The following is an 18375-nucleotide window of genomic DNA, read 5'->3' as shown; positions in this document are numbered from 1 at the left end:
CCCAGAGGCATGAGTAGGGGGAGCTCCTTCTTCCTCCTCCCAGCTTCAGCTTGGTTTGGGTTTGATCCAGGTAGCTCTGTTTTGATTCAGGCAACTTTTAGTTATTTGACTTTGTTTTTGCATTTCTTAAAACTTTACGTATATGGGTCAGATTTTCCCTAGGAATGATTGCCACTTTTTAAAAGCCATCTTTGGTTACTCTACTTTGACATTTAAGTGATAGGGCTTACAGCAGGTCAAGTGCAGTGCTAGTTCCCTGGAGTGCAAAGACAGTAAGACTCAGTGTCCTCCTTGAAGAGCTTACAGTCCAGTCGAGCAGAAGCGTTCTTTGAACTTCTTTTGAAAATCTGGTGGGCTGGGTGTAGAGTTCAGTGCTGAGCATGTGTGAGGCCCTACATTCAGTCCCCAGCACAGACAATAAAAGAAATCACATCTGTTTATTAAATTTCTGGGAGGGATTTTCTTAATTTCTTTCCCATCTTTAGGTTTTTTTTTTTTTTTTTTTTTTAATGCATCACCTTCAGGACGTCTTAGGCCCTCTTGGATGATTTTTAAAGTCTTATTTTGGAATAATGCTACCTTCCCTCAGCTCTCTTTGATGTTTACCCATCACACATCTTGAATTTATTCAGCTCAGGCCTTACCCTTCCTGTTTTGACTTCTTTTAAGAGATGGACATTCTTGCCCAGGATTCCCACAATGAATCTTTTATTAGCTGGTTTCATCTTGTCAGGATTCTTAGGTCTTGTGGAACCTGTCCTCAGGTTGTCTCTAGAACTGAGTTCTTAGCTGTTGTCTTTCCACAGTTCCTCTGGCAAGATGGTGAAACCTTTAATTGACTTCTCACAAAATATTTTTAAATACATATAACAACATACACATGATTATAAAACAAAGAAGTTATATAGAAATAGCTTTCAAAATATTTTTAAAGGTGATGATATAATTATTTATGTTCCTTTATTAATTTTCCAAATCATAAAGACCTAGGGCTGATCAACCAAGTGCTGTCATTTCAGCCTCAAGTCCTGTTTTCCATCTGTGGATCCCAGTTAAGGCTTTCAGCTTTAAAAGGGAGAAATGAATAGCAGAGCCTTTTTGGGACTAGTTAAAAAGCCAAATGAATTAGGCATGGAGGCATAGACCTGTGGTCACTGATACTCAGGAGGCTGAAGAAGGCCAGAGGCAAGTTTGAGGCCAGCCTAGGTAACTTAGCAAGACTATCTCAAAATAAATAAAAAGGGCTGGGGATGTGGCTCAGTGGTAAAGTGTCCCTGGGTTCAACCCCCAATACAAAACAAAACAGTAGCAGGGGTCTGGATCAGAATTCATTTCCTTTGCCTGATTGCTGGTCTTTTTCAGCCTGCTCCTGTTCTTACATTTGAATTCATGTCAAGTGCTTAGGTTTGCTGGGCACTGAATTAGAAACCAGGGGTACAGAGATACGTGTTTCAGTGAGTGGCCTCGAGGGCTTCGCTGGTGACTAAGTGAAAGAGACTAACCTGCGACATGTCCAGGTGCTGGTGCTGGCTGCCTGACAGCACAGCCGCAGACAGAACCTCTCAGGCTGGGGATGTGGCTCAAGTGGTAGCGCACTTGCCTGGCATGTGTGCGGCCCGGGTTCGATCCTCAGCACCACATACAAACAAAGATGTTGTCTCTGCCGAAAACTAAAATGTAAATAAAATATTAAAAAAAAAAAAAAAAAACCTCTTGAAACCCGTCAGGTGGTGCTGATTGTGGGGAGCACCAGAGTGGTGCTTCAGGGAGGACTGCAGGGAGCCCCTCAGATCGAACATTTCTAGCAGAGGCCTGAGTGAAGGAAAGGAGCTCGCCTGGCAGGATCTGTGGGGTGATCTTTTCAGACTGAAGAAAAGGAGATGCAGAAATCCTGTGGTGAGAATGGGCTGGTGACGATTGCTGGTGCAGGGGACAGTCCTCTTTTAATGGCTTTTTTCAGAATTTTGAGTCTAATAAGCATCGTTATTGTTTAGTGTATTTGTAGGAATTTTAACTAGAAGCCATTTTTTTTTTTTTGAAGTAAATTGTTTTTTGCTATGAACACTATCAGGAATGTGTTAAGATTCTCCCCCCAACTTCTACTGGGTCTGCAGCTTGGGAGAGGGAGAAGGTTTAAGTGGGGGCTGCTTGTGCAGCTCAGCAGTAGAGCATGCGCTTAGCTGACCCTGGGTTCTGTCCCGAGGACCAAACAAAACTGCTCCAGAAAGGCCCCGGGGCAGAGCTGCAGTGGCCTCTCAAAGGCCCCTGGGCTCTGGAGTCTGCTGCTCTTGGTTCTGTCATGTACATTGCATCCCTTTTCCCGCCCACCTCTTTCCTGTAGCCGAGGGAGATGCCTCTGTTCCCTCCACCTCGTCACATCCTCTCCTTTCACCAAACACATTTTATCACATACATTTTAGTTCTCTGAATGTAACAAGTATGTCCTGTGCAGCCTGGTCACTTCATGTCTCTGAAGTGGCATTTTGGCTACTAAGGGGTGTTGTGTCATTTCTGAGCTGGGGTCATACTAGTTACTTGGTGGATCTGGAACAGGTGCTGATGTCTTCCCAGGGAGAGGCATGTAGTGCTGGGAATGGGCTTCCTGTTGTGATGGGGGGCGGTCCATCCTCTCGCTGCTCTCCCTCATCCTGCAGTCTCTGCGGTGCTCACAGCTTTACCAGCTGCCTGCATCTGACTCCAGGTGCCCGCTGGCATTCTGCCTATGCAGGGGACACACACTGCGCCACAGCACTGCTTTCATTCCTTAGTCATGCTTCCCAGTGCAGTGCAGGCGCAGGGATGACCCTGTGTGTGAGTGGTTTCCATAAAACTTGTCTCTGTTCCTTAGGGAGCTGAAGCGAGGTAGGACATGCCACTTCCCTGTGCCCAAGACCTGCTTGTTTTCCCATTTCCGTTTCCCACGTTTCCCACGGTAATCTGGTCCAAGGACTTTTGAAGGTCCTCTGTAACTAGGCACCTCCCTCTTGATATAACTGATGTGCTGCTTTTCAGAGCACATCCTCTTCCTGTCCTAGAAGTCCTATTCACCCTGGTAGCTCTGTAACCAATAGATACTGTGCCACAGTAGCCAGTCTTAGTGGTTCGTTTGTCTTGTTTTCCTAACCAGATTGAAAATTCTGAGGGGAAAAAAAAAAACAAAACAACTATCTTATATTTCTCTTTGATCTGTTGAGCTCACAGTCATGGCCAGATTGATTTGGGAGTATGCTGGGAGCTTTTCTCCCCATCTCTCCTCAGTTTCCCATTTGGTGTCTTAAGGGAAGTGAGTTTAAGAAAACAGGTTTCTGAGTCTTTGAATGCATGATGGTTTTTCATCTTTAATGCCTTGGATTGAATGTTGGTACTTGAAAAACCTTACTTTGAGGTTGAGCATCCGGGCAGCTCCAACAAGCAGATATCTAGCAGATTTGGCAGGATTCGTTCCCTGAAGTGGAGTCTTAAGTCATCCTTCCCTCTTTCCTCTCTGTCCCCATTGCTTTAGCTAAGTGAGACTCTTTTGTTCCTTCTGCCTCTCCCACTGACTGGGGTTTTGTGATCCTAAGGAAAGCTCAAAAATAAGTTTTTGCCTTTTTTAAAAAAAATTTAAGTTGTAGATGGACATATACCTTATTTTTATCTGGTGATGGAACCTAGTGCCTTACACATGCTAAGCAAGAGTCCTGCCATTGAGCCCAGCCTCAGCTTCAGTTTTGGGCTCTTGTTAAATCAGATGATTGACCTTCTTGGGGCTGTCAGCACAGTACATGAAAGAGAGTCGGTCATCATCAACCTGAGAGAAAGCCTTTGCCAAGTGCCCCAAAGCATCAACTAGGAACTGTTGTTCGGTTCAGTTTCTTTTGTTTCTGAAGTAAATATATATGTTTAGGAGAATGCGTAATTGTTATTGTCAACACAGCATGGTTTAAAAAAATAACTGGATACCTAACTTTAATAGAAACAGAAGGGACCGGAGACTTTTATACTTCAGTCCCATCATTGTACAGATAGAGAAATCAAGGTGCTCGAACTTAAATGACTGAAGTTACAGAGTTCACTAATAGCACCTGCTTGATGCTGCAACCATAAATTTAAAATGTATCTCCAAAATCCTGTTGCACTCAGTGAATAGTTCTAAAGTACCCACTGTGAAATGCACTGTTTGTTATTGAGGGGTGTGGCAGTTATATGCACATATCTTTTTTTGGCTCCAGGAGTTGAGGCTATACTTTACACTTATTTGTTAATTGTGAGTTATAGTATTGTAGTATCAATGGATCAACAGGAATTATACTTTGATTATCTGAACCCATAGGTTAGGGGGAAAAGTCCCTGGAGACTGGTGGGATGCATTTGCCTTGTCTTTTTTGGGGGAAGGGGGTACTGGGGATTGAACTTGGGGGCACTCTACCACTGAGCCACCTCCTCAGGCCTATTTTGTATTTTATTCAGAGACAGGGTTTCACTGAGTTGCATAGTGCCTTGCTTTTGCTGAGGCTGGCTTTGAACTCGCTATCCTCCTGCCTCAGCCTCCCAAACTCCTGGGATTACAGGTGTGTGCCATTGAACCTTGACTTGATTGATGCTCAGCTATTTTAAAAATGGAGCAGGTACTGAGGTAGTAGAGGCTCATCTGTTTTTACACTGGGGAGTTTGCCCTGAGTTCTTATCTTGTTTTATGGATGCCTGCAGGTGTGACTGTAGAGTTTATAAACACTTTCACATTCCATTGGATTTTTTTAAAATTTTCTTTTTTATTTTTTTAGTTGAACACAACACCTTTATGTATGTATGTATGTATGTATTTTTATGTGGTGCTGAGGATCGAACCCAGGGCCTCAAACATGCTAGGCAAGTGCTCTACCGCTGAGCCACAATCCCAGTCCTCCATTGGATCTCCACAGCAGCCCTGTGCAGATGCCAGCATCACCCATGCAGGGAGAACTCAAGCAATCTGACTTGCTCAAGGTCATGATTCTAGACATCATGGAATCAGGGCTGCAGGCCTAGTGTTTTTGTAAAATAAATATTTATGATACCTTTCTGTCATGACAGTTGTAATACATAGAATTTCCATGTGTACACCACCTGGTTTCCTCTAATGTTAAGGTGTGGTACATTTGTCAGCAGTAAGAAATGACCCTTGATGTGCTATTAGTAACGTGAGTCTCCTTACATCTGTGACAGCATTTGTCTCTCTCTGTTTTTTTTTTTTGTTTGTTTTGTTTTTTTTAATCTTGGCAGTTTTGAAGAGTCCTGGCCAGTACTTTGCAGAATGTCACTTGGTTTGGGGTTTTCCCCTTAGGCTGGGTCTTGTGGTTTGGGAGAGGACTCTCACAGGAAAAGACTCTGATTGTGTCACGGCAGGTGTGTCAGAGCCACCATCTGGTTGTGTTACCTGCACTGTGTTACTAAGGTCGTGTTTGCCGGGTGTGTCCACTGTGAAATGACGGTTTTTCTCTTTCCACATGCACTTCTTGGGTGTTGTTCTGACAGCAGCTGTATTCAAGGAGTGGTTTCAGCTTCACTTTCTGGAGCGGGGGATCTGTAGTATTTGAAATTCTTCTGTAAGGAAGATTCATAGATTCATCCCTTCTTCTTTGTTATTTATTTAATCTTTTGCTTGTATCAATATGAATTCATGTATATTTACTTTATGCTTTGGATTATACCCCAAATAACTATATTATTTATTTATAAAAAATGTTCTGGCTTTGGCCTTGGTAGCTGTTGCCGGCTGGACTCTCTGTCCATTGGCTACCCCCATGCTTTTAGTTGCTGTTGTTGTTAAGCATCAAATTGTGTACTTTATTTATTTTTATGTGGTTCTGAGAATCGAGCCCAGTGTCTTGCATGTGTCAGGCCAGCTCTCTATCCCTGAAACCTAGTCCCAGCCCTTCCCTTCAGCTTTTGGATCATGTTCTTCTGGATAATGTGGACGCTCCAGGTTCACCTGCTTCAACTCTAGAATCAGCTATTTTTCAGGGAGCAGTTATGATCTTTGGACTCTAGGTGTATAAGTCTTTGAATTCTCCAGCCCTAGAAGATATGTTTTTAAATTGATACGTGTGGATTTTGCTCCTCTTCTAAAAGAGGTCAGAGAAGGATAGGCCTGTGTTTTAATTCTCTTTAAAAAAAAATTATATTTTAGTTGTAGTTGGACACAATACCTTTATTTTATTTATTTATTTTTATGTGGTGCTGAGGATCGAACCCAGGGCCTCCCACATGCTAGGTGAGCGCTCTACCACTGAGCCACAACCCCAGCGCCATCCCCCCCATTTTAATTCTTTAATATGTGACTTTTTGACGATGAAGGGAGGAAAAGGAAAATCTTATTCCTTGATTCTTGGGTTCCAGATGTGATTTCTCAGGTGAGGGTTGGGAGAGAGTATGAACAGAAAGGGAGTGTATGTGGTTTCAGAAGAGAGGATAATTTGTATTATTGCTTTGGTATGTTTTAGTCATGGTATTTTAATTTATATTTTAAATAAAGTGAAAGAAACCATTAGTTTTTTTTTTTTTTTTAAGTTGAAAAAAATGAGAAGATTGCTTAGCATATGGGAGACTCTGGTTCTCCTGCCCCAGCACCACACGGAAAAAAGAAACAGTAGAGTCTTGTGGTGTTCAGAGGTTGAGGAGCGGGTCATATGTGATAAGCTGTGGGGGGCATTGCCTCACGTAACCTGGATGTGGAAGGGCTCACAGGGAAAAGTGTATTCAGATGATATCTGCTAATTCTTGTAAAAATATGACAGGGCTGGGTATAACTCAGTGGTAGAGTGCTTGTCTAGCATGTGTGTGGCCTTGGGATTCATTCCCAGCACTGAGAAAAGGTGTCTGTATGTATGTATTGGAAATTAGTATATTATACTATCTGGGATACTCTGGTACGATATTATCATACATCATATACATAGAATACTGTAATAGTCATTACAAATACAGTTTTTAAGATAACTTAATGCAACAAACAATGTAATTTGCAAGATTTCAGAACTTTTTTTTATAGGGTAGACCATTAAAAAAAATTGTGGCTCCTGGGATCAAACCCAGGGACTTCTGTATGCCAAGCAGGTGCTCTTCCTCTGACTGTAGTTCCAGCCTGTGGCAGAAATTGTAAACCCTGCTTAGTCATATCCTGTGAAAATCATTTATCTTTATTATTAGTTAGTTTTAATTTTAAAATTGTCTGGCCTTTCTTTGTGATAAGGAAACAGTATTTTCCTAAGGACAGTTTGAACACTATTTTTTTCCTTTATATATATATATATATAGTGGAGAACTTACATTGGGTCTTAATTGTTGATTTAATTAATATAAAGTTTTACTCTCATCTGCAAGCTTATTTCAGAATTCTGGTTACATTAGATGCTTTTTTAATTTTACTAGCATCTTTTTAGGAGTAGTGCAAATTAGATTCTCATTTTCTTTGTAAATCCTCCAGAAGTTTTAAAAAACTGATATGTGTCAAAAACTATAGTCAGGAGTAGATAAATAAATATTTTATGATATTCTCTAAAGGGGGGTAAGTTTACTTTTGTAGAATGCTGGGAGGAATAACATTTAATTTCTTTGTTGCTTGTTTTGGCTACGAATGACATTTTAAGGTATTTTTTATTTTTAAACATGCATGTCTCATTTTCCTTTCAGCAATGTAAGCATATATATTTTAAAGTATTTGCAAATGCTTAGTTAAACATTGCTTTTCTTCCCCCTGTCTGGTCTTCTGCACCCCACCTCCCCCCCCCCTTTTTTTTTTTTTGGCAAAATCATTGTCATATTTAGAGTAATTTCTAAAAATTGCTTGAAAAACATAATTTGTAAGACATTGATGAGGAAATTGCTAGAGAAATAATGTGTCCCAGTATTCCTGACCACAGCTTCACTACACTGTAAGATCCGTGAAGGCAAAGATAGTATCGGGCTCTTTATTTTCACCAAAACATCTAGTTAAGCTTATATGATGGTGCACACCTGTAATCCCAGCTGTTCAAGAGGCTGGGGCAGGAGAACCACAAGTTTAATGTCAGCCTCAGTGAATTAGGGAGACTCTGTCTCAAAAAATAAAAAGCCTGGAGATATAGCTCAGTGGTAGAGTACCCCTGGATTCAAGCCCAATATTACACGCAAAAAAATATTTAGTTTATTAATGGATGAATCTTTATTGAAGCATGTTGCTTAATTGAGTACATTTTTTTCCAACATTTTATTATGAAAATTGTAAATATACAGCAGGGGTGGAAGAATTTTATAACAAACCTCAATAAACACATCATCTAGATTCTGCCATTAACATTTTATAATACTTGTCTTATTACACTCTGTCTGTTCATTGATGTAACATATTTTTGGTCCATTTCAAGGATTTTTCTGGCTATTACAGAATCTAATTTGTTTTCAGAGACTATAGTTTGAGTTGGTGAAAGAGAAACGGTAATAAGTTTTTAAAATCAGATGTAGCCCTGTTACTGACCTCAAATACAGTACTTATCGATAGATAAACCAATCTCTCTCTCTCTCTTTTTTTTTTAAAGAGAGAGAGAGAATTTTAATATTTATTTATTTTTTTAGTTTTCGGCGGACACAACATCTTTGTTTGTATGTGGTGCTGAGGATCGAACCTGGGCCGCACGCATGCCATGTGAGCGCGCTACCGCTTGAGCCACATCCCCAGCCCTCTTTTTTTTTTTTAATATTTTTTTCAGTTGTCAATGGACACAGTACCTTCATTTTATTTATTTATTTAAATAAATAAATTTATTTAATGTGGTGCTGGGGATCCAACCCAGTGCCTCACACATGCTAGGCAAATATTCTTACCCCCGAGCCCAGATAAACTGATTTCCTACTAATGTTCCTATGATTTTAATACTACGTCGTGCATTTAATATAATCTGATGGAAAGTGGTCAATTGCTAAGATGACAGTGCCAGTGCACAATGTTGTCCTGACTGTTGCCACCATAGACGGCTACTGCAGCATTTCGCGTGGCTTCATCTCTTGTTGTTCGGTTTAGGAGTCGCCCATCGGAGCCAGAGCAGCGAAGGAGTCAGCTCTCTCAGCAGCTCACCTTCCAACAGCCTCGAGACACAGTCCCAGTCTCTCTCCCGCTCCCAGAGCATGGACATTGATGGCGTCTCCTGTGAGAAAAGGTAAAGAAGAGCTAGCTCTCTAATGTGCCCTTTTATTTAAGGAAAGGGCAGGATCCATTTCATTCAACCTCTCTGGTCCAGACTATGGTCTGAAACCCCATCCCGGAGACCTGTGCCAGTCCTTAACAAATTAGAACCAGATTTCTTAAATTGAAGGGTCTTTCTATTACTCTGAAATGTTCTTCGTACATTTTTTAAAAATATTTTTTATTAATTGTTGATGAAATTTTTTATTTTTATTTATTTGTATGTGGTGCTGAGAATTGAACCCAGTGCCTCACACATGCTAGACAAGCGCTCTACCACTAAGTAACAATCCCAGCCCCATTTGTTTGAGTTATAGGTTTTTTATAAAATTATGGTATGGGTGGTTAAAAAAGTGTTTTCAATGTCTATTTTGTAAATACAAAGCTAACAAGCATATGTCAGTCCCTAAAAGATTCTTCAAAGTTTTCAGTGAAAGTTTAAAATTTGGAAGATTTCAGAAAGGTAAGCTAAGTACCTCAGTGCTCCATTTGGATCAGGGTGTCCCAGAACAGAGCTGGCTTGAGCTATAAGTGTGCTGTGAATGGGTGATAGAGTGCCTTAGGTGTTGATTCCTTTAATCCTTGGGCCAATCAGACTTCTAATGTCCATTTCTCCTGCCCTCAGGCAGCACTCTGTGTTTACCTCAGCAGGCCAGACAGATATCGTCTTGTATGTATATCATGATATGAAAAATGTTTCGAAGCACTGATATACAGCCTTAGCTATTGTTGGAATCAAGGTGAAGAGCCAGATCAGAGATCATCACATAGGATAAAAATTTAAGGAGGACTGTTCTCTTAGAGGAAGAAAATCAAATAGAAAATAATCTACCCTACAGAACAAAAATAATCATGTTTTTATCATCTTTGCTCTGGGTTTAGGGATTTTTTTTTTTTTTAATCAAGTCAACTCATTTCATGGCCACTAGGTAACTATCATGTCGGGTAAGGACCTAGATTTACACCATTTCTGTAGCTTAAATACCTTAAGCCAAGAATATTTATACAAGTGGACCCATACCTGTATTACCATTAGGCATCTAGCAGAATCAAATACAAGTCATCCAAGAATTCAGAGAATTTCCTTAGAAAAAGTTCCAAGAAGTTAGCTGCAGTGATGCATGCCTGTAATTCCAATTACTTGGGAGACTAAGATAGGAGGATCTCGAGTCTGAGCAGCAGTGGGCAACTGAGTGAGACCATGTCTCAGAAGCTCAAAAAATAAAAAGAAACGTGAGACCACAGTCCCAAATCACAAAACACATTAGAAAACAAGTCACTGTAAGAGTTACCAGGTGGAAAATTTGATATAAGAGCTTAACCATTGAATAAAAGTAGCTAAAGAGAGAGTTGATAAGTTGAAAGCTCCAGCTAATGAAATTACCTAGAGTGCACCACAGAGAACAAGAGTGAAAAATATGAAGCATATTCAGAGATACAAAAGATGGAGATCAATATAAATCTAAAAAGTCCAAAGGAGAAATTAGAGAAATAAACAGATTCCCTTACCCAACTGTTTTCCTGTATATTCTTCTCTACTGGTTTGGAAGCTGTTATCAAAAAGATAAGGCTGAACCAGGTGCAGTAGCTCACACCTGTAATCCCAGCGGCTTGGGGATCTGAGGCATGAGGATCACAAGTTCAAAGCCAGCCTCAGCAACTTCATGAGGCCCTATACAACTTGGTGAGACCCGTCTGAAAGTAAAATAAAATGGGATGGTATGCAGCTCAATGGTTAAGCACCTCGGGGTTCAATTCCTTGTACCAAAAAAAAAAAAAAAAAAAAAAAGACCAAGAATTATTTTTGAAAGAGTTGGTAAATAATATAAATCCTCAGATTGTGGAAGTCCAGAAAATCATGAGCAGGATAAACAAAGTTAAATTGTAACTACACTATTTACAGTGAAATTATAAAATTCCAATGACAGAGCCCTTTAGAACAAGCAGGGAGAACAACAGAAATGACTGTTGGGTGTCTCAATGATGAAAGCCAAAGATGATAAAATAATAGTGTTAAATGCTGAAAAAAGTAACTACCCACTGAAAATTATGTACCCTTGTAGAATTGTCTTTTTTTTTTTTTTTTTCAAATATCGAGAGAGAATTTTTTAAAAATATATTTATTTTAGTTTTCGGTGGACACAACGTCTTTATTTTATTTTTATGTGGTGCTGAGGATGGAACCCAGCGCCCCACGCATGCCAGGCCAGCGAGCTAATGCTTGAGCCACATCCCCAGCCCTGTAGAATTGTCTTTTAAGAGCAAGTTTAAAACAGAGATATTTATAGATTTTAGGAAACACAACAACAAAAAATACTCACCTGCTGATCTGCCCCACTCCTAATTTCCAGCCTTGTTAGAAGATCCCAATGTATTTTTTGTTTGTTTGTTTGTATTGGGAATTGAATCCAGGGGTGCTTTACCCCTGAGTTACATCCCTAACTCTTTATTTTTTAAGACAGGGTCTCATTAAGTTGCTTAGGCCTTGCTAAATTGCTGAGACTGGCCTGGAACTTGTGATTCTCTTGCCTGACTCCCAAAACACTGGGATTACAGGTGTATACCACTGTGCCTAGATGGACCCTAACTTTTAACAAACGTAGTTCTTTTTTTTAATCTTTATTTTGTTTATTTATTTTTATGTGGTGCTGAGGATCGAACCCAGGGTCTCACACGTGCAAGGCAAGCGCTCTACCGCTGAGTCACAACCCCAGCCCCAACAATAGAGTTTGTTAAAATAGAGAATGGAGTATGATTCATAATAGACTGCAAGGCCCTGGGTTCAGTCCCCAGCCCCACCCCCCAAAAAATGTCCTTTTCAGGGATCTAAGAACTAATGTCTGAGATGAAAAGAAAGAGTGAAGACTGAAGAAAATAATAAACATATGGTACATGTGAACAAACCCTGATGTATAGAATGCTCACAGCAGTTTATAACACAGCAATGGGAAAGGAGAGTAAAAATAATCAGATAGATTTAAGATATTGAACAAGAGTGGGTAAGCCAGAAGAGGGATGGTTAGGGCACCCTCGAATTCTTGTATTACTTGGGAAGAGGGTAAATTTTATGCTTTGAATTAAAAATACTTGATAAAGTTCAAGAGTAACCATTAAAAGAATAGACATACAGTACAGTTGTGCCCCCATCCACAGGGAATATTGGGTTTGATCCTCAGCACCACAACTTGGAATATTCTAAGACCCCTAGGGTATGCCTAAAACCACAGATAATTTTGAACTGTATACTGAGCTATCTTTTCATATACCCGAAACATTGCCACAAAGTGCTAGAGTGGCTCCTTCTTCCATGTCGTGTAGGGTACCTCCCAAATAACACTGTTCTTGGATTTGGGGGCCATTATTAAATATAATAAGAGTTACTCAAACACAAGTACTGCAATACCTCTTCCATCATCTGATAAACAAGCTAAATGAACAATGGGTGGGTAGCCTGTCATGTGTGGATGAGCCAGACAAAGGGATGATTCATGTCCTTGGCAGAATGAAGCAGGTTGGTACAAGTCAGCATGCTACAAGTGCAATTTAAAACTGTAAATTATTTCTGGGACTTTCCATTTTCTGCACTGGGACCATAGTTGATTGAAACTGAGGAAAGTAAACCATGGATAAGAGGGGACTACTGTTCCTCTCCCAAATCAATAAGGGAGCAACATGGAACAAGGCAGGGGGGTAGGGTAGAGGAAACTTAAGTTTATGGGAAAAAAATACAAATTTTAGAAAGGGACAAACAGCACAAAATCGGATAGTTTAACAAATCTAAATATGTCACTGATCATAGTAAATCAGTTAAAGTCATAGGTGGAGCAAAAACAAAACAGTTCATCTTTGTATCTGTTTACACAAGGCAATACCTGGAACACAGAAAGATGAAAAGCTAAAGGAAGAAGAGGGACCACATAGACAAAATTGGGATAAACCTACTGATGAGTTAGACAGTAAGGCATAAAGAATTTATAAGAAATAAGCATTTTGTAATGATAGGTGTACAGTTTGCTAGCCAGATATAACAGTTTAAAAATGTGTATTCACTTGGTAATATGATTTCAACATCTAATAAAGCAGGTATTGATGGTACAAGAAGAAATGACACATAACGGTAATGGGAGATTACCATTACCATTTTTCAGCCAGTAATAGATCAAGGAGGGTAAACATCTGTAAGCACCAAAAGGCAACTCGGCAATCGTGATTTAGTTGAAGGAGGCCGAGCCTTGCGTCCTAGTGTGAGAGCACACGGCCTTCACTAACACTCCTCAGTCAGAAAGTTTCAGGAGTCAGAATCATTGGTTCATGTTTTCTGACTCATCCATTGTTAGAAAATTAATATAGGAATTTTAAAAACCCACATACATTAGACATTTTAAATACCTGTCAAAGAAGAGATCATAATGGAAATTTGAAAGTATTCAGAATTGAAAAATAATAAATATGTATCAAAGTGACAACTTGAGAAAAATGTTTAAATTTCCATTTAAAATGGGAAATACCTGCACTCTTAGTGGTCTTTTCCTGACTCATTTGCTTTCATTTTTCTATAGCATTTATTATGTAATATACTATATGCTTTGCTTATGAGAAATTATGTTTATAGTTTATTTTCTTCCTCTCTCTAACGAGGATGTACGCTTTGTGAAGTAGGGGTTTTTTTAGTCTCTTTTGATCATCAGTATCTCAATGTCTACACAAAATGGGTTCTCGGTACTATGTATTACTGACAAAGAGAATTCCATGAAAAAGTATAAATTTACAAGGTGCATATGAATTTGAAATCTTGGTGGAAAATGAGATTTCTCAAAAAACAATTCTCCCCAAATGTGGCTCAACAAGAAAGAGATAACCCAAATAAACACCAGGAAATGTACTGAATTGGTATTTTTCTGCTGTATGTTTTTGCAGGTATTCAATTGTATAAAAAATTTTTGGATAATTTAAAAAAAAAGAACATTCCAACTTAATAAATGAGGCTAATATAACCTTAATATTAAAACCAAGCCTGGGACTGGGCTTGTGGCTCAGTGGTAGAGCACTCACCTAGCACATGTGTGGCGCTAGGTTTGATCCTCAGCACCACATAAAAGTAAACACATAAAATGAAGGTATTGTGTTCAATTACAACCAAAAAAAATAAAAATATTTTTAAAAATTTAAAAAACCAAGCCTGGTGTGGTAGCACACGTCTATAATCCCAGAGGCCCTGGAGGCTGAGGCAGGAGGATCACAAGTTCAAAGCTAGCCTCAGGAAAAAGCGAGGTGCTAAAGAAACTCACTGAGACCTTGTTTCTAAATAAAATATAAAAAATAGGGTCTGGGGTTGTGGCTCAGTAGCAGAGTGCTTGCCTCACACATATGAGGCACTGGGTTTGATCCTCAGCACCACATAAAAATAACTAAACAAAATAAAGATATTGTGTCCATCTTAAAAAAAAAAAAATAGGGCTGGGGATGTGGCTCAGTGGTCGAGTTTCCATGAATTCAATCCTGGTATTAAGAACAAAGCAAAAAAACCTATGTGAGTAATATAAAAGAATATTAATAATAGGGTAATCACATCCATAAACAAATTTGCAGAAATATTAAGATTAGCAAGTCAAATCCCATAGCACATAAATGGCAGGCTAAGCTAATCTCTGGAGTTCAGGGTGAGCATAGTGGTTGCTGTGAGTCAACTTACTCCTTGATTTGAAGAGCTGCAGGGTTTTCTTGAAGTACTAGTGATGTTCTGTTTCCTGATCTGATAGGTTTACTTCAAGGAAGTTCATTCAGCCAAACATCTACGCACGACTCTGCACATGTATTTCAAGTAAAAGTTTATTTAAAAAACACTACAATATGATAGCTATATCATAATCAACTCGGGTTTACCTTGAGAGTACAAGAGGGCATTAACATTAGAAAATCTGTAAATGTCATTTACCATATTATATATCATAGAGAAAATCCTTGTGATGTTAGCTGCAAAAATTTGATAAAATTCTACATTAATTCATTATTAAAATCTAAGCAAATGAGGAATAGGAAGAAGTAGCCTTAAACTGACAGTGTGGGGCTGGGGTGTAGCTCAATGATAGAGCCCTGGGTTCCATCCCCGGTACCAAAAAGAAAAAAGCATTATTGTGGCAGAGACAAGAGTTCATCAAATATCTCACAAGATTCCTAATATTTCCCAGTCTCTTTTGCTGTTAGATTGGTGCCAAATGACTAGTTCTGTCCAGTAGATTGTGAATGAGAGTGACATGCATCACTTTTAGGTGAAGGCAGTTGAGCCGATATTCCTCCTCCGTTCCTCTCTTCTCTTGCTCCAGTGACCTGGGAGGCTGTGTATTGCAGATGGCATAGATTAAAGATGGAGTAAGGATGCTTCACTCTCTTCAGACTTTGCGTAAGCAAGAAATGAATCCTTATAGTTTTAATAAGCCTCTAAGATTCCAGAGTGTGTGTGTGTTGCACTAGTATAGGTTATCTTACTGTGAGAGAACATCTACTAAAAAGCACAGCAGCTCCCACAGATAGTGGTTAGAACCACTCTGTAAAATCAGGAGTTAGACCCAGGATGACTGCTGTTTCTACTACTGTTCAACACGTGGGTCCTACTCAGTGCAGGAAGACACATGATTAGAGTGGAAGACACTAAACAGTTACTACCTGGAGACAGGTGGACTATCTGCGTAGTAACTCTATGAATAAGAGAACACGTTGCTGTAAGAGCTGCATGTTTTAAACCAGTTATGCTATTATGTGGCAATAATAAAAACTTAGAAAATTTCACTTTTAAAAACATGCCATTCACAGTTGCAATAAAAACTATATGGTATCTAGAAATACATTTAGCAAAAGAACTACAGGAATTTTATGGAGAAAATTATAAAAGTTTATTGAAAGACCTTGAAGAGGTTTTAGTACTTGGGGAGAGAGACTCAAGAACATAGTAATGTCATTTCTTCCCGCATTTGATCTCCAAGGTCAATGAGATTCTAGTCAAAATCCTGACAGGATTTTTAAGGAACTAGTAGGCTGATTCTCAAGTGTGCATAGAAGAGGGAAGAGCCAGGAATATCGAGATGGTTTGAAGTGGAGTGAGGTGTTTGATCTCACACAAGTGGAGGCACATCATGAGGGTTCAGTCAGACAGAGTGATGTCGACTCCTGGGCAGCTAGCCTCTGGAAAATGAGTATCCAGAAATAAACCCCAGACATGTATGAGAATCAACAACATAGATTTTATGTTAATATAAAAAGGATGATCTTAGCCAGGAATGGTAGCACACACCTGTAATTCCAGCAACTCTTAAGGCTAAGGCAGGAGAATCAAAAGTTCAAGGCCAGCCTCGGCAATTTAGCAAAGCCCTATGCAACTTAGCAAGACCTTGTCTCAAAAAATCAAAAGGGATGGGGATGTGGCTCAGTGGTTAAGTGACCCTGAGTTCATTCTCTGGTACCAAAAAAAAAAAAAAAAAAAGATGATCTTTTCAATAACTGGTCCTGGATAACTATTTAATGCAGGAGAAAACAACATGTATTTAACCAGATTTTGTAATCAAGTTCTGGTTGCATTTTATGTCATTTAAAAATAACATGACTGAAGAATCTGCTCCACTGTTTTGCTTTCCTCTTTGTTGGAGACTGAGCCTGAGGAAATGATATCTGGGGGGAAACATTTCCAAAGTGTGGGAGGCAGGATACTTATAACCCAATAGGTGAAGAGCTTTTAAAAATTAATTAGAGAAAAAGAGGAACATTTTTCATTTTGCTTTCCTGACTGATTTTGACTTAAAAACTTTTCCTCAACTAGCAGCTGTGACATTGGGGGTTTTACAGAAGCTGAAAGACTTATTTGTCTTTTATGCTTAAAGCATGTCCCAGGTGGATGTGGATTCAGGAATTGAAAATATGGAGGTTGACGAAAACGATCGAAGAGAAAAGAGGAGCCTCAGTGACAAGGTGGGTAAGAGGGAAGCCCCCTTCCAGTCTCCAGTGTCGTGTCTCGTTGCCGGAGTGGCCATGAGTGGGTCTCCTTGATCGGTCAGTCTACGTGGGTGGGGTTGTCCTTTCCAAGGAGAGTGCGTAGCCTCAGTTGCCCTTATTAATGGAATTATCTCTCAGTACTTTTAATTCGTAAAATCCCTCATTTATCTTTGGTTTAGGTTTAGGTTTTTATCAGTAAATTTAATTTGCAGTAGGAACTAATATAGAGCCCATTAGAATTTTTTCCGTTGGTCTTGCCTGAACAAGTAGATCATCGTATCTTTGGCTGTATTCCGAGAGAAGTGGTGGGAATTTAAGCCAGAATATGTAAAATCAGTAGCAAGGAAAGCCTTTAACCACCAGGCCTGTGTGTGGTACTGTCGGCCGAGCTTAGTTCCCGTACTAGGGGTTTGTTGGGGTTTGCTTTTGGCGTCACGGGGGAGGCAGTTCCACCACTTTCCCTTCAGCTGGGCGTTGGGCTGCGTTAGTAGTGCACGTCGGTGATGACCAGACGTTGGCCTAGAGCTTCTAGTGATGCTGAGCTGTAGTTTGTATAGTTCTTAGAATTTAAGTTCTTAAGTATATGGTATTCTTACGTATATAGTATTTTATCTGTGGTGGAATATAATGAGAGGTGTTAAATTGGGAGAAAACTCCTGAAGGAAAATTGGTTATGTACCTAGAATGTTAACCTGATCCTTTGAAATTTAGAACAAAAAATAGGCTGTATATCCAGCCTGTATCACATTTCTCACTGAGTTGTTCCTGATAACACCCTTGCTTTTTTTATACTTTTCTATAAACTATATCAGAAGTTCATGAGACCTAGATGTTATAACCTTGAAGTAATAGTGACAGATTCAGTTTTCCTCTTAATCAGTGCTTGAATGGTTTTATGCATTTTAAAAAATCCTCATTATTAAATGAATTCAATCTGAATAAAGTATTCCTGTTGAAGTTTCCAGCTCTTGCCTCCTTCTGGAGATTAACCCCAGATCTTCTTCCTTACCAGGAGCCTTCCTCAGGCCCAGAGGTGTCTGAAGAGCAGGCCTTACAGCTGGTCTGTAAGATCTTCCGAGTCTCTTGGAAGGATCGGGACAGAGACGTCATCTTTCTTTCTTCTCTTTCTGCGCAGTTTAAGCAGAACCCAAAAGAAGGTAGGACTCCAGCTCTGCAGGCAGCCTTTTCAGAGCGCTGACAGGAGGCAAGCCCGA

At 39.6% G+C, this 18375-nt stretch overlaps 1 protein-coding gene across 5 annotated transcripts in view; it reads left to right on the top strand.

Annotated features, from left to right (window-relative positions):
• Ube4b (ubiquitination factor E4B) overlaps positions 1–18375 on the top strand; it is a 113218-nt gene that overhangs the window by 36741 nt on the left and 58102 nt on the right. For all 5 annotated transcript variants that reach the window (XM_015501417.2, XM_015501418.2, XM_048783635.1 and 2 more), the window contains 3 exons: positions 9017–9152; positions 17050–17137; positions 18174–18318. In XM_015501417.2, coding sequence (XP_015356903.1) covers positions 9017–9152; positions 17050–17137; positions 18174–18318 — 369 coding nt within the window. The remainder of the gene's footprint in view (positions 1–9016; positions 9153–17049; positions 17138–18173; positions 18319–18375) is intronic.

This window comes from Marmota marmota, unplaced genomic scaffold (genome assembly GCF_001458135.2).
Source record: "Marmota marmota marmota unplaced genomic scaffold, marMar, whole genome shotgun sequence".
Taxonomy (NCBI): domain Eukaryota; kingdom Metazoa; phylum Chordata; class Mammalia; order Rodentia; family Sciuridae; genus Marmota; species Marmota marmota.
The sequence above is the reverse complement of the archived record's forward strand: the minus strand, read 5'-3'. Positions and strand labels throughout refer to the sequence as shown.